The sequence below is a fragment of the Colletotrichum graminicola genome (genome assembly GCF_000149035.1).
Source record: "Colletotrichum graminicola M1.001 genomic scaffold supercont1.5, whole genome shotgun sequence".
Lineage (NCBI taxonomy): Eukaryota > Fungi > Ascomycota > Sordariomycetes > Glomerellales > Glomerellaceae > Colletotrichum > Colletotrichum graminicola.
This window is the reverse complement of record NW_007361009.1, coordinates 718,370-732,456: the sequence shown is the minus strand read 5'-3', so window position 1 is coordinate 732,456 and position 14,087 is coordinate 718,370. Positions and strand designations below refer to the sequence as shown.

Sequence of the window (14,087 nt, the reverse complement as noted above, 5' to 3'; positions counted from 1 at the left end):
TACAAGACCTGCCACCCGCTGGACAAACCTGCACAACTCGCCACTGATCCCGGCGACTGACTCTTGGAAGCCCGGGCATTACATTCCCTTGGGTGGAGTTGACGAAATCGATAGACGCTCGCTGGTGCGTAAATGCTCGGGCCTGTACCGCCTATGCTTTTAATTACGCCTATCCCTCCACCTCTTGCTACTACAACCATTCTCTCTTCGTGCTGGTCTCCGCTGGTGATCTATTAGACCCCCTCCAACACCCCCTTTCCCTTCATCTTCTCATTGACCGCGTTGGGCCCTGTTCTGCCTGTAACCACTTCTTTTTGGTTCTCATTTTATCTCCAGCAGGCACAAGGTCACAGCCGGTCCACACACACAAATACACGTCGGGTCATTGTACCGACCCTCACCGCAACAGAACCCCCCGAGGATCGTAATAATATAATCAACCACACCAAGATCCGGACAAGCGACGATACGTTGATAACATCTCGCGCGGCATGGCAGCTTCAACCTCATTCTCGTAACAAACGTTTTCTCTCGGCTGGCCGCGTCCTTTAGCCCTGGCATCCGTTTTTATCTTCCAAGTCGCCCCAATTGCATTGTGGGTGAGTGTGCGTGTGCGCGCGCCACTCGCTGTAACTTCTTCCACGATCAGGGCGTAGCACTAAGGCATTATCGGGCCCGGCTCTGTGTCAAAATGGGCAACACACATTCGATCGTGTCACCACACTATGAAGAGGACCCTGATGAAAGCAACAATAAGAGACCGCCTCAAAAGTTGTCGAAACCGAGAGTCGGTAACCATGGCCGTTCTGGATCCTCCAGTCTTCCACCCTCCCGATCCAACTCGCACGCCTTTCGAGCGCGCTCGTCAGCGCCATCACCGGTGCAGGCGTTGAGCGAGTCGCAAGCCAGTGCACCTGTCGCAGCTGAAGCACCTTCTCCTGCCGCAAAGCCTGAGCCAAGACCAGCAAAGAACTGGAAGAGGAGGGCTAGCCTGTTTCGATCCAAGAGTTCCCAGGAACCAAGAACCGAAAGGCGCAGAGACTCTGTAACAACGAGTCCTACGCTCCCGGACAGGATGTCGAGGGCCAACTCCATGACTTGGGAAACCCAGCAAGAGATGAATACTTCGAGGCAATTGCAAGTAGAAAGGTACGGTGTACTCTTGAGGAATTAAAATCTGCGTGGTGCGCCAGCTGACTCCTGACAATACAGTTGGCACATGCCTGGAAACAGGCAATCCATCAACTACAACCTGATGTCGTACGAGTCGAGAAGGCTTCTGAATCTGACCGAGGATCTCACAGCCTGCGAGGAAGGCTCCATCATGTCCGAAAGCAAGTTCGAGGTATCGCCCAGCACGTGGAAGAGCTCTCATCCAACCCAGCCAGCCATCCCCAAGCTTCCCCGAGCCGATTCCGAGGTATCGCTCTACGCGCCAGTGCGGCGGCGTTCAATAATTCAGACGCCAGGCCTTGCAACACGCTTACCGACGGATTATTCTGCGTCGAGGAGGTCGAGCTTGCGATACAGTGTTGCGACCACGCCAGCGTGTGGGCATTCGCGACTCAACTCGATCGAATCGAGTACTTATCCCACACTACAACCCTTGACCGACTCTTTGACCGACTTTTTCTCCGAGCCCGATTACATGCCTGCCCCATCAACAGAGCCGATTGAAAGGGCTTTGACTCCTTCGGACATGGACTATCGGCCGCTCGGTACCATGAAGTTCGGATCGCTGCGTATCACGAACGGAGCTGCCAGTCCCCTACCAAGTCCGGATTTGGAGCCCGAGGCCAAGGCTGAGGTGACGGAGAAGTTACACAACGGAAAGGAAGAGTACTTCATTCGGGATGTTGGGCTGGGCGGGTCGCGTTCCAACGACAAGGATGTCGAGATGTCGGTGTCGGCAGTCCATGCGAGCACTGCTCTCAGTCCCATTAATACGTCTTTCCTTAGGGTGGAGTCACGGAGTCAACGCTCCAATTCGTTAGTAGTTTCCCTTGCCAATTCGTGCAGAAGACGCCATTTTATGTAAGGCACGGTGAGACGGCTTATGCTGACTCCATTTAGACCGCTGAGTCCCGAGTTACAAACCACTTCCAAGCATACTGCTCTGGAAGACGAGCTTTTCGAAGACGATGATGTGCAACTGGAGTACTCCGCCGAGGTTCTGACTGTCAGGAACGACCCGAATGCGAAACCCAGTTTGGAGCGACTGCGCTCTGAACAGTCCAAGAGGACTTCCCAGGCAATTGTCCGTACCGATAGCGGGGTTGTTGCCAGCCCAACCACTGAGCAGCCGAAACTGCTCTCGAAGGCGGATTCCGGCTACAGCTCGAATGTCTCGCTTAGGTCATTCCATACCAAGCAGTCTGCTGTAAAGGGCGGCCAGCGTCGCTCTACCGCATCCGACGATTCGGGTGATGAACAGTCGGACGGCGCCGTATCCCTGACTGCTGCTGTCGCCAACAAAAGCCCGATCGCTGGCCCTCCCACGGCCGACGATGGCCTTGCTACTGGCACCACGCAACCGTTATCCGCTACTTCTCCATCTCCGCAACCCAAGGGCGATTTTGTTGTTCCTCCCAAAAGCCCCGCCGCCTTGTCGCCCAAGTTCTTCTTCAACCTCAATACCGGCCATTCTTTCCGCAAAGACCGAAAGGGTCCTGTGACAGTTGACAGCGCCAAACCGGCCAAACAGGGGCCCATGTCGCCTCAGTCCACCCCCCCGGGCGACGCTAGCCCCGACAAACCGGCCTCCGTTTTGAGCATCGGAACCGGCCCGCAACGCGTAGGCAAGTTCCAAAGGTTCATGAATGGGTCCAGCCTGCGAGGGCCGCCTGCCGTCCACACGACGCACCCTTCTGACAAGCCGGTGCCCTCTGTGCCCCAGGACGTGCAGGCGAAACTCGGCCAACACTCTGAGCGGTTCCCAACAGCGACCACACGACTGACTCTCCGCCCCCAGGCCAGCAAAGACACGCTCAACACCATCATGAGTGTCGGCAGTGTTTTCCCTGGTCACGCCGATGCCAACCAAGGGCCTCTGCTTTCGGCCGGTGTTAGTCAGGTGACTAAGGATCCCGTTGATGAAACACCTGAGCCTTTCGAGAATCCCAAGACGCCCATGCGCCGATCTTTTCAGTCGGTGCCAGCCTCCATCGCACACGCTGCAGCCTCTGCGTTGCCTCGGCTTTCCATCAATCGCAAGCCGCTTTCTCGCACTCCCAAGGCCGGGAAGGAGTTCACTGGAGAGGCGAATGCAGATGAGATTCAGGTCGGCTTCGAGTCGGATATCACTGCCATGGGCAATGTTGGCGATAGTGCCGGTAATGGTGCTTTCTATCAGGCCTTCCTGGCGCTGCCTAGTCAGCAACCGGCTCATTCACCGCGCGAACGGACCATGACACTGACGGCGGAAATGGAGCGTGGAATGAGAAGGTCATTCTATCCCGCTGAATCGACGTCTCCAACTCCACAACAGGCCGTTTTGCGTGCTCCGCGGCACTCGCAGTTCATGGATGTGACGGCCAAGAGGAGGTCATCGCCGCCGATCAGTCTCCATACCCGGAACAGCAAGAATACCCGAAAGCAGGCCCCGCGGCCCAAGTCTGCGCACTCCAGCCAAACGACTCCGTCGACGAGAAGGCCGGCGTTGCCTCAAGAGGCCAGTCGCGAGACTTTTCACAGCTACCCGTCGACATCGGCAGCAGCGCTGGACGATGCGCTCTCTGCACCACCGATTCCTCCGATGAGCCCTCGAAGAGGCATGGCGATGCTCGAGCAAAGATACACCATGCGTCGCATGAGCGTCGAGAACAAGTGGCGCCCAACCAACGGCTGGAGTGCCGATTCTAACCAAGGCGTTCGTCCGGTCTCGCAGGGGTCGGCTACATCAGTTGGGCACCAATCGCAGCAGCAGCAGCAGCAGCAGCAGCTGCAACAGCTGCTTCGTCATCGGTCAAGTTATGACAGCTACAGCCAGCACCGTGGGCCTGTGGCTCGGGGGCCCGCTGCCGCTTCTCAGGGCGGCGGGTACTACCAGCAGCAACTTATGGAGATTCAGCAACAGCAATGGCAGCAGCAGAGACGCAACTCTTCCGACACTGTTCAACCGGGCCTCTCTCGGGGCCACATTCGCAGCCGAAGTATGCATGCCAACGGCCACCCGCCTTTCCGCGTACTGCATAGCTACAACTCGCCTGCCTACCGCAACGTCCCCATCTGGGGTTGAGCGGTTTACAGTATGTCGGCAGTAACTATCTCTCCATTGTTCGTGATGGCCTGCAGTATCACGTGGAATCTCCTCAAGAAAGAGAATCATTCGTACCGATAAGCGAACCTGTACCACTCCGCGCTACCCTGCGCCTTTTCTGTTGATAATTTCCTCTGTACGACATCTTCGGCATGCACAACCGACGTTCGGACCACAGCTCTGGCGTCTTGATATGGGTTTCCGACCACCTGTTGAATGGGCCGAGTTTTTTCTCTTCTTACTTTCATTTTTCACTTTCCCCTTTGCTCGCACGGCATACACACAACGCAAATCATGGATATACCCTATGGGAAGAGAAGGGGGCCTAACGAAATACGAATATATCGGCCAATGACTTTTTTTTTTGAATACCCACCACTAAACCAGGAAAGGAAGGTGATGGGTGGCATCACAGTACACGACATGACCTTATCGGCTTGAGTTTTAGGTATCGGGGAAATCGGGAGTTTTATTTGGGGAATACCCTTAAGAATGGTCATGGCCTCTGGGGATCTTTTTTGTAACAGGTTTGGGCCGAAAAGGCAACGGCCTGGGTAGAGATAGGCACGAACTAAGGGAATTTACCGGCAAAATGGCCCAACCCCGAACTGCTTGCGGTCTTGCGAAAGATTACAGGACGGCCCCCGAGTTTGGCACGGCCGTTTTTAGACGAATACAACAATGTTCGCCGCTTATCCTAGACTTTCCTCGTCCTGTACTTATCGTGCGTGAAGAATGTGGCACCTCGCGCCGTTGCTGGTCACACATCGTCACCTTCTTCGGGAGCGGGTTTCCCGGTCGTAACGTTCCTAGCCCTGTCTGTTCACTTGAAGTTGCAGCAATGCTTGTTCCACTCCATGAGTCGTAATCACCGGTAGCCCCAGGCCGATCTGAACCCGACAATACGGAACGCGTTGCGGGCCCCCGCCGGCGGCAGTCCGCCGTCCGGAAGCGTACGAGACCCTCACCGCCGCGACAGCTGACTACGCGCTCAGGCTGAGGTCGCCCCCTGGATCTGTTGCGGCTGCAGCGACTGCCATCGCAGTTCCTAGGTGAGCCCGGTGCTCTGTCTCAGCTGGTCGTCGCTCAGAGAGCAAGACACTTTGTCGTTCAATGATGTCCACGGTCGTAAAATTACTCGGTCCGGACTTTAGGCCATCCTGGTAGGCAGTTGGTGGGGGCCAGAGTGGGGTCGCGTCGGATGTTCCCGCTTGTAATTAGCCATGTATGGAACAGCGGCAGCGATATGCTCCTTTTTTTATTAATCAGGTAGATAACGACCGACTAGAGAAACAAATCGATGACTTTCTTTTCTTTCCTATTTCATAGCACGAATTGGGAAGTCATGAATGCAGTGGTGAGGATGGAGTCCCATGCGGTATAATCTAATGTCTGCCAGGTTAGGCGTTGTCGGGAACAGGGACTGCACAGTGAACCAGTTAAGGTGGTTATCGTTGCACAGTACAGCTGCCTATGGATACCTGGCGCATCAAGATAGGTAGATCCTTGACGCGTCGCGTCTTTTCTCCAAGCTACCAAAAAAAGGGTGCAGACGTTGATGATCTCATTCCAGCTGTTCTGCATCCTTTGTGAGGCAAAATATCTGCTGGGAGGCCAGAAGCCGGAATGGACACCGATAAAATGGAAATTGCAACAGCCCCTTCAGCCGAGGGCATCACGACTAACGTACCAGCATCTGAGGCACCTGCCGTCGGGCCCAGCCAGGGCGCTGACTTGGCCGACCTTGCGGAAGCTACCCAGGGCTTCGAGATTACCAAGAAACCTAACGGGAACCAACGAGCCGTCGAGGGTGGCGACGACGACATCGCCTCCGATGCTAGCAGCGCGTTAAGCACAGAGGCTTGGAGGTCCGGGACCTTCGAAAGCGACCTCTTGAATGCGTTGGACAACGTTCAGACGCAGGGCTCTTTCGCCTCGTTTCACCCGCTGAAGCGTGTAGACCCAAACCTCTTCGTGCACGATGTCGGGCCAATCGTTTTGCCACTGCAAGAACCACAGATCCGGCAGATCATCGACAAAGCCATCCAGGCGCCCTTTGGTAAGGGGAGCGAGACCATCGTTGACACAAAGGTGCGAAACACGTGGGAGCTGGACCCGAAGCACTTTGAGTTGCTTAGCCCCCGCTGGCGAACCGACCTCCATAGGATTTGTGCCATCGTCGCTGGCGACATGGGCATCAGGTCGTCGGTCACCGCGGAGCTGTACAAGCTGCTGGTTTACGAGAAAGGGGCTATGTTCAAGGTCCATACCGAGTACGTAGTGGGCAGATGCACGGAACGGTGCACCGGCTGACTCTGATCCATAGCTCCGAAAAGTGCCCCGGCATGTTCGGGACGCTTGTCATCTGTCTCCCCTCGCCGCACGAGGGCGGCGACGTAGTTGTGAAGCATGCCGGCCTGACGAAGACGTTCAAGACATCCGCGGTCGACCAGTCCTTTGCCTGCTGGTACTCCGACGTCCAGCATGAGGTTCTGCCCGTCACGCATGGCTACCGCGTCGTTCTCACGTACAACCTCACGATCGACCAGGCAGCTGAGCGGCCGTCCGCCGGGCTCTTGCGAAGCGAGACACGCATGCTTCGGCATACCCTGATGAGGTGGCTGTGCACCGGAGCTGGGAGCGAGGAGGTGAGCCATGTCTACTACGGCTTGGACCACGAGTATACAGAGGCGAACATCTCCTTGAAAGCTCTGAAGGGGCGGGATCTGGCCGTGGTACAGACTCTGCAGGAACTCGCGTCTGAACTTGAGTTCGATGTGCTCCTGGCCCTGACGGAGAAGATGGAGATGGGTTCTGCAGAGCCCCATGGCTACGATCCTCGCTATGACACTTACAGGCCCTCGCGCCGCCAACTCGAAGAAGACGAGATGGCGCCTCACGAAATTGACGAAGTCTATGATACGGAACTCACCGTCAAGGTGCTCGTGGACCTAAGCGGGCGTCCCATCATTCGCGATATAGCGTTGGAGCAGGATAGTTGCCTTCAAGCCGATGGTTTCTTTGAAGGAGTCAGCCGAAAGGAGGAGTTTGAGGGGTTTACGGGTAATTCGGTGAGTTGCATTCAAATGACTCTGAACTTTCCGACCATGCTGAGAATTGAATCTTTAGGGAGCTACAGCTACCCACTGGTACTGTGTGACGGTAGGCATCTCCAAAGACTGTTTCCGGGACGCTTGGTTAATGACGAGCGCAGGCTGCACTGATCATCCGGCGCGATAGGATCAACCAGTTCCTCGCCGAATCTGCCGTCGCGGGCTCATATCGTAGTGCCGCGAGCACCAAACTTCTGCTGGACTACCTCGCAGATTCGATACTGAAGGACGCGCGCAACAAGGAATCAGCCTTCAACACGCTCAAGGATATTTGGACGAGGGCCAGTGCCCTGACCGGAGCAGCCAGGTGGGAAATGGACATCAATACCATCGGCAAAATGCTGCGGGCCTCCATTCGAATGGAGCGGTGGGAGTTCTTTGAGAGCATGGCTGAAAACATTCGCGTTAACTTACCATTTGAGTACTACACGTGGCTCCGCGAGCAGGTTAGCGAAGGCAAGGTACTATTTGACAAGGTCAAAACTGGGTACGTTCCGTCTATGCCTGCGGTATGGGAGGGTCGTGCTAACCATGTATGCATTTGGCAGCTTGGCCTCCAATGTTCTCGGAGACAGACTTTTCTTCCACATATGTACCGCCTTAGAATCGTTCGCTCCGGCTGATCAGCCATTGACGGAAGAGTTTCGGCAATGGGTGCGAGAGACCCTCGTCAGAGGCCTGACAGCCTCTGCTGAGTCTGCTTGTCTCACGTGCCATGATGGTACGTCGATAGTCGCAAGCGCGAAGAAGTATGCCTACTTCGACTGGCTTTCCTCTGTGTACGTCCCGTGAGATCACTTCGTCTTGATGTAGAGCTCACTCCTTCTATAGCGCCATGCCCCTCATCGAAGATCAATTCATCACGCCGGCATTTACCACCGAGTTCTTGGCAACGTTGTTTAGCTACGCCGTGAAAAATTATTTTTCAGCCAAGGAAGCATTGGGGCTGTACAAACGAGTTGCGAAAGGCTTTGTGGAAAAGCTGAACTTCAGCAGGATCCACGGCACCAAGACTGAGGAGCAGACCCCTAAGGCACCAAGGCACAGCTATGGTCAAACGACGCCAGAGTCCAACACCGTTGCCTACAACAATTTAGCAGTGACTCCCGCCGCCCTAGCCAGTCTCTTCTACGGTCTCATAAAGTTGAGCAGGCCACCACATGACGACCCGGTCATGCCGCTGGCCATGAAACTTGTCAGCTTCTCCCCGAAGATGCGGTCTGCCGACTTCGACCCACTATGGATTCCCTTCCTGCAGCAACTCATAACCGTTCTCGAAGAATTAAATATACCTTTCACCACACCACGCTACCAGCAAATATTTGGCGCCGTGCTTGAGTCCTACCGCGATAATTACGTTGGCCAGAAGCCGGTAACCCAGATTTCGTCGCTTCACGGTGGCATGCACGTCCACGCGCGGTCGCGCTGCGCCTGCCTCAATTGTCATAGACTAAACCGGTTCCTCGAGAATCCTGGCGAGTACGTCTGCCGGTTCTCTGTCAATAAGAAGACACGGTATCATCTGCACCAGGAGATTGAGCGGAACCGCATACAGTGCTCGCATGAGACCGAGCGCAATTGGCCGACAGAAACGCTGGTCGTCACGAAGCTGAGAGAAAAGGAGGAGAGAAAGTACGCGGAAAGGCAGAAGCGGGCAGCCGAGAGATTCCAGGAGTTTGACCAGACGAAGCTGGGGCTGTTACTCGGTGGGGACTATCCTGCCATCGCGCAGGGCCTGTGGAAGCGGCCTGTGAATCTGGCATCGGAACGTGGAGGGTCGACGCACACACTGGCGGCGGGCCCGCCGCAGCCCGGGACCATGCCGGGGCTGAGACCGACCGCTGCCATTCCCGCTGTTTCGTCACTAGCCAACGTGCCGGTGTCTGGTTCTTTCAATGCTTTCACTACTGCCCCTGGGATAGCCCTAGACGGAGTTGTCTCGCCGACGAACCCGAGCTGTCTGTCGCAGCCATTGCCCAGTTGTGGAACTACAACTCTAATGACAGGAGCAGCGGCTCCTCCACCGCAACCGACTCCTTTTCCTTCAAGGGTTTCCAAACGGAAAGCCGAGTCAGAGATAATCGATCTGACTTAGGTAGTCGTTCGGATTATAAAGGCTCAAATGGCAATAATGTATCAGCGAATCGGCGCACCCTCGAATGTCATCGTAAGATAGTGACGGCTTGAACATGGGCGTTTTGTTTTGTATTATTAACATTAACAACCAAAAGCATCTGTCAGTCTATTTTGCAGGATTCCAGGCAGGCCGAGTAGTCTCCACGGCTCATTTCAAGATAACCAGAGAAATTGTGGTGGTGCAATGCCCATCAAGGCTCGAACGAGGCGGGGGTCCAAAAGAGAGGGGCCTTGGAATGCCCTTCAGGAATGTCTTCTTCTACACTGCCACGTTTGACTAAACTAGGGAGCCGATTTAGAAGTTCGGTGGAGATGGGCTCGCGTGACTTCTTCCGCCGATCTTTTCCTCGAGTCGCGCATTCCCGTTCGAGGCGTAAGCTCGAACAGACGGCACGGCATGGGGGACCGCCGCAGTTGGATTCCTTCGGGCCAGACCGTCAACACGACCGGGGACACTGCAGCCTTGCTGTTTTTCGCGTTGGACTGAGCAGAATGCCCTCTAAATCGTCATCAAGTATGAAAATAATAACGTCAAATGTTTGCTGACCATGGATGGGCCCCGGAAGAGACCACCCTCCCAGATACGTTGCTACACCTTGAGCAGGAGCTCTTTGTAGATGCTTCCACGTCATATGAAAATCGTTTGTGTCGGACCGCGACCCCAGGGTATCGTCATTGAATGATACCCGTCCCAAAAGACGCCAAAACTCCACTAGGAAAACCGACCCACGTATATCTACTCGCTCGCCCTGGTACTGCCAACACCTCATCTCCCTACGCGCCAGCCGCGACGCGTTTGTGTATCTTCAAGCAACGTGCAAAGTCGAGCTTCTTACCGTCCTTGGGCATGTGAGTTCCGCTGGCAATGCAGAGCACGCGCATACGCGGGTCGTACCGCAGGCCGGTGAGCAACTTGGGTGTAATGAGGAAGTATTGCGACGTGTGCTCGCGACACGCAATTTCGACCATGCGCTCGTGCACCATGCGTTCGTTACGGGGATCCATGCCTTGATTGATCTCGTCGACCACACGGAAGGGCGACTGGGCCATGGACTGGAGGGCCATGAGATAAAAGATGGTGGAGACGGCTCGCTCGCCACCAGATTGGCGGTGCTGGTTGAGCTGCTGGAGCGTCTCGTTCTCTCTGCGTGCTTGTTAGAAAAACGAACCTGCACGCCGAGCGCTAGGCGTTGGGGGAGTGAAAGATATACCTAAACTTCACCATGATGTCCAGGGCCCACTGGTCAAAGTCTTCGTCTTTGTGGATCCGAATCTCGCCGGCGCAGTTGATCTGCTCAAAGTTGTAGCTGAAGGCATCACTAATCTTGCCGACAAGCTCATCAAGCTTCGGCTCCCACTTTTCGCGAATCTTTGTGATTTGGCGATTGAGGTGGTCCAGCTTGGTTGTCGATGCCTCCATCTTCGAGCGTAGCTTCTCAATCTCTCGGGCCCGCTTTTCGAATTCACGCAAAGCACCCGGGTTAGCAACTTGGATGAGCTCGACCCCGGCTTGTCTGGCAGCGATTTCGTTGTCAATGTCCTCAACCGTCTTGTTCCTTGCTAGGTCTTCGAGGAGGTCCTTTCGGGTCTCGTCTCTAGCAAAGATCTCGATCACCTTGCCTTGAGCTTCCTCGGCACGACGTCTGGCCCGCTGGGACTCCTCGTTGAAGGCGATAATGTTCCGCTTTTCTTCTTCCAGCATCTGCAACAGCTCAGTATTCCTAGCCTTGAGGCCCTGAACGTCGGACTTGGCTTCGATTTGACGGATCTGGGCCTCAAGAAGCATCTCCTGTGCCGTTCGAATGCCTGCAATGGCTGCGTGATGTTGCAGGGTAACCTTGGCCTTGTCCACGATGGCGTTGTCCAAGTCGAAGCTGAGTTGCAAGTTAGCTGCTCTCGCCTCTTCAACTTCTTTCTTCTTCTGATCCAAGGCCCTCTTTTCGTTTTCTATGCGAACATTAGTTTTCCCGTCACCATGCATAGGGGTAGGATCCTACGCACCCAGTTTGACAGGAATCCCTTGGTAGGCATTGTGGGCTTTCTGGAGCTCGTTCTTCCTTTCTCTGAGCGTTTTCTGCGCGCTTGGTTAGCCTGATGACCGTACTCATGCGGAGAACGTCTTACCAGATCGTCATTGATCCCTTTCTTGGTGTTGGCGAACCCAGCCATCTGTTCCCGCATCTCTGTGTTTTTGGCTTTCAAGGTGTCGTACTCAGCTTCGACCTCACTGATCTTACGCCGAATTTCGTTCTTTTCTGCCTCATCGACCGGCTGGTCTGTCCAGAACATGCCTTTCTGGATACCCCTGGTCATAGTCGAGACGGCGCCGGGCCCAAGATCTTTACGTCGAGAGACTCTGTACAGCTGCCGGCCTGTCGCCCAGCTGTTGATGACTTCTCCTTGGGCAATGCGCTCGTACTGGGCGTCGTTGACATCTTTCAGCGCAATTCCCGAAGCATTAAGCTTCTTTTCATTGCAGAGCATCGCAAGGATAGGTTCCGGCCCAGCCAGCATATCGAGCGCGAATGCGTCAAGTCCGCACGCGCTGAGCTCTTCCCGGGATAACTTAGGCCGAAAGTCGTCCAGTGGTCTAAGAATCGAGCGCACGTTGACAGAAAGACTCAGCTCCTTATACAAGTAATGACTGAGCTTCTTATGGTCCTCGCGAGTCTGCGCCGTGAAGCAGAGGAAGTCGTCGTTATGCAGGAGTGCCTGGATCTGATCCGAATAACGCTCATCCTTGACGGAACAACAGAGGGCGGGTGGCCCGAAGACTTCCTTTTCGAACATGCTGGCGTTCTCCTGGAGCCAAAGATAACCTTTGGCCACATCAGGCCATTTTTTCTGGATGAAATTGATAACCTGGCCCTGCTGAGAGTCAAGCCCTTCAAGCTCTTTCATAAGCGTGTTTTTTGCTTGAATCTTGGCATGGCCCTGCTCTTTGATCTCTCGTATTTTGCCCTCAACTTGGCGTTGGTCAGCCTCGAGTTCTCGGAGCTGATGTTCCTTCTCTCGCTGCGTGAATCGTCAGTACAGCCTACAGAGATCCAAGTGAACGACACTTACGATTTGGGAATTGTGTTCTTGAGCGTTGAACTCGGGGGGCTTGTTCTTCTTTTGGTTCTCTAGAGCCCCTATTCTGCTTCGAATCTTGCCTAGTTCTTGCTTCTTGGCCTCAAAACTCTTCCGGTTGGTCTCGATGTTTGCCTCTACCGTCTTGATCTGCTCATCGGCATCCTCGATGCGATTGAGCGCTGTATCTGCACCGGCTTCTGCTCGTCGCAATAATTCTTTGCGTCTGCGAACCACGGTCACCACTTCTTCGTGGTACTGTTGTTTCCGGTTAACCGCCTGGAGAGATGGCGCGGCCTCCTGCTCAAGCTTTTGCAAATTCTTCTGAGCGAGCTTTTCGAGTTTCTTCTTTTCTTTGTAGAGCGCTTTAGACTCAAGGTAGTCGGCTACGGCCCGAGCGTCAGTGAGGTCAGCGATCTGTCGCTGTGCCTCTTCTATTTCGCGTAGCCGATCAACATCCTGCTGCATATCGTTCTGCCGATCCTCGAGCTGCTTCAAATGGTCGGCTGCCGAGTCGGAGCCACGCTGTAGTTCTTTCTGGTCATTGTGCAAGTCCTGGAGGCTCTTTTGCCAATCCAACATCTCCTGTGGCGCAGCGGCCCGCAAAGTCTCGTGTAGCAAGTCGACAGGCGTAGCGGATGCGAACTCGACAACTCGGTCTTGTGGCAGGAACTGACAAAGGTTGTCGACCTGGATCTTGAGGTCCCTCATGAGGATCTGGATCGTCTTGTGTGTAGTATCCTTGCCGTTCAGCCACCATTTCTGACTGTTTCGCTCACGATCGATTTGTACTCGAACAACATGGTGGTGCCTGTCTTGAGGACGACGCTGTAGCTCGATCTCGATGATGGCAGAAGACTTGCCATGCTTGACAAACTCCTTCACATTACCGGCCCGGCCGAGGTGCTTCGGGCTAAAGCCAAGGCCCAGACAGATGGCGCAGACGAGCGAACTCTTTCCCGTTCCGTTGGGCCCGATTACCATGTTGAGATTCGGTCCAGGGAAGAATTCTGCCATTTCGTATGTGACGAAATTCTCGACTTTGACGCGGCGGATGGCACCAGGCGAAAAGCCGTCTTTGTCCAAGTGGTTCGTCGTTCCGTTCACGCCGTTGATATGAGTCCCATTTCCTGAGTCTTCTTCGTCATCGTCGTTGTCGATTTTGCCATCACGACGTCCCAGGCGAGGTCGCTTCGGTCCTTCAGACGCATCAGAGCGGTCATCTGAATCGTCGTCCTCCAGATCACGTCGCCTCCGGCGACCTGAGGGACGAGGAGACATTTTGATATTGTTGCCAAGTGCCAATAGCAAAGCCAAGAACTTTTTTGCGGCGTCGGCTACGGTTGGGTCGGAATTAAATGGATGTGGTATGTACCGTCGCTTTTCATATCATCTACGTTTGGTGAATGGGTAACGTAGGTAGCTCGGTTCGTGGTTAAGTGCGACGCGAGGGAAACTAATTTAGACGCGTCGGGACTGTCCTCACCCCCGCGTCCCTCCCTTCAGAG

General features: G+C 54.8%; 3 protein-coding genes across 3 annotated transcripts; 2 read left to right on the top strand and 1 right to left on the bottom strand.

Moving 5' to 3' along the window:
- Nucleotides 1-691: 691 nt before the first annotated feature.
- Nucleotides 692-4,237, top strand: GLRG_02561 (uncharacterized protein; the record flags this gene model as incomplete). The annotated part of the gene is made up of 3 exons (XM_008092570.1): nucleotides 692-1,149; nucleotides 1,213-1,989; nucleotides 2,074-4,237. 3 exons carry the CDS (start codon nucleotides 692-694, stop codon nucleotides 4,235-4,237), a joined length of 3,399 nt encoding a protein of 1,132 aa, XP_008090761.1.
- A 1,662-nt stretch (nucleotides 4,238-5,899) lies between these two features.
- GLRG_02560 (2OG-Fe(II) oxygenase superfamily protein) lies at nucleotides 5,900-9,466 on the top strand (the record flags this gene model as incomplete). Its single annotated transcript, XM_008092569.1, has 6 exons — nucleotides 5,900-6,531; nucleotides 6,585-7,329; nucleotides 7,388-7,420; nucleotides 7,473-7,858; nucleotides 7,920-8,150; nucleotides 8,203-9,466. 6 exons carry the CDS (start codon nucleotides 5,900-5,902, stop codon nucleotides 9,464-9,466), a joined length of 3,291 nt encoding a protein of 1,096 aa, XP_008090760.1.
- An 815-nt stretch (nucleotides 9,467-10,281) lies between these two features.
- On the bottom strand, nucleotides 10,282-13,860 carry GLRG_02559 (RecF/RecN/SMC N terminal domain-containing protein; the record flags this gene model as incomplete). The annotated part of the gene is made up of 5 exons (XM_008092568.1): nucleotides 10,282-10,651; nucleotides 10,719-11,454; nucleotides 11,509-11,581; nucleotides 11,632-12,522; nucleotides 12,574-13,860. 5 exons carry the CDS (start codon nucleotides 13,858-13,860, stop codon nucleotides 10,282-10,284), a joined length of 3,357 nt encoding a protein of 1,118 aa, XP_008090759.1.
- Nucleotides 13,861-14,087: the final 227 nt, after the last annotated feature.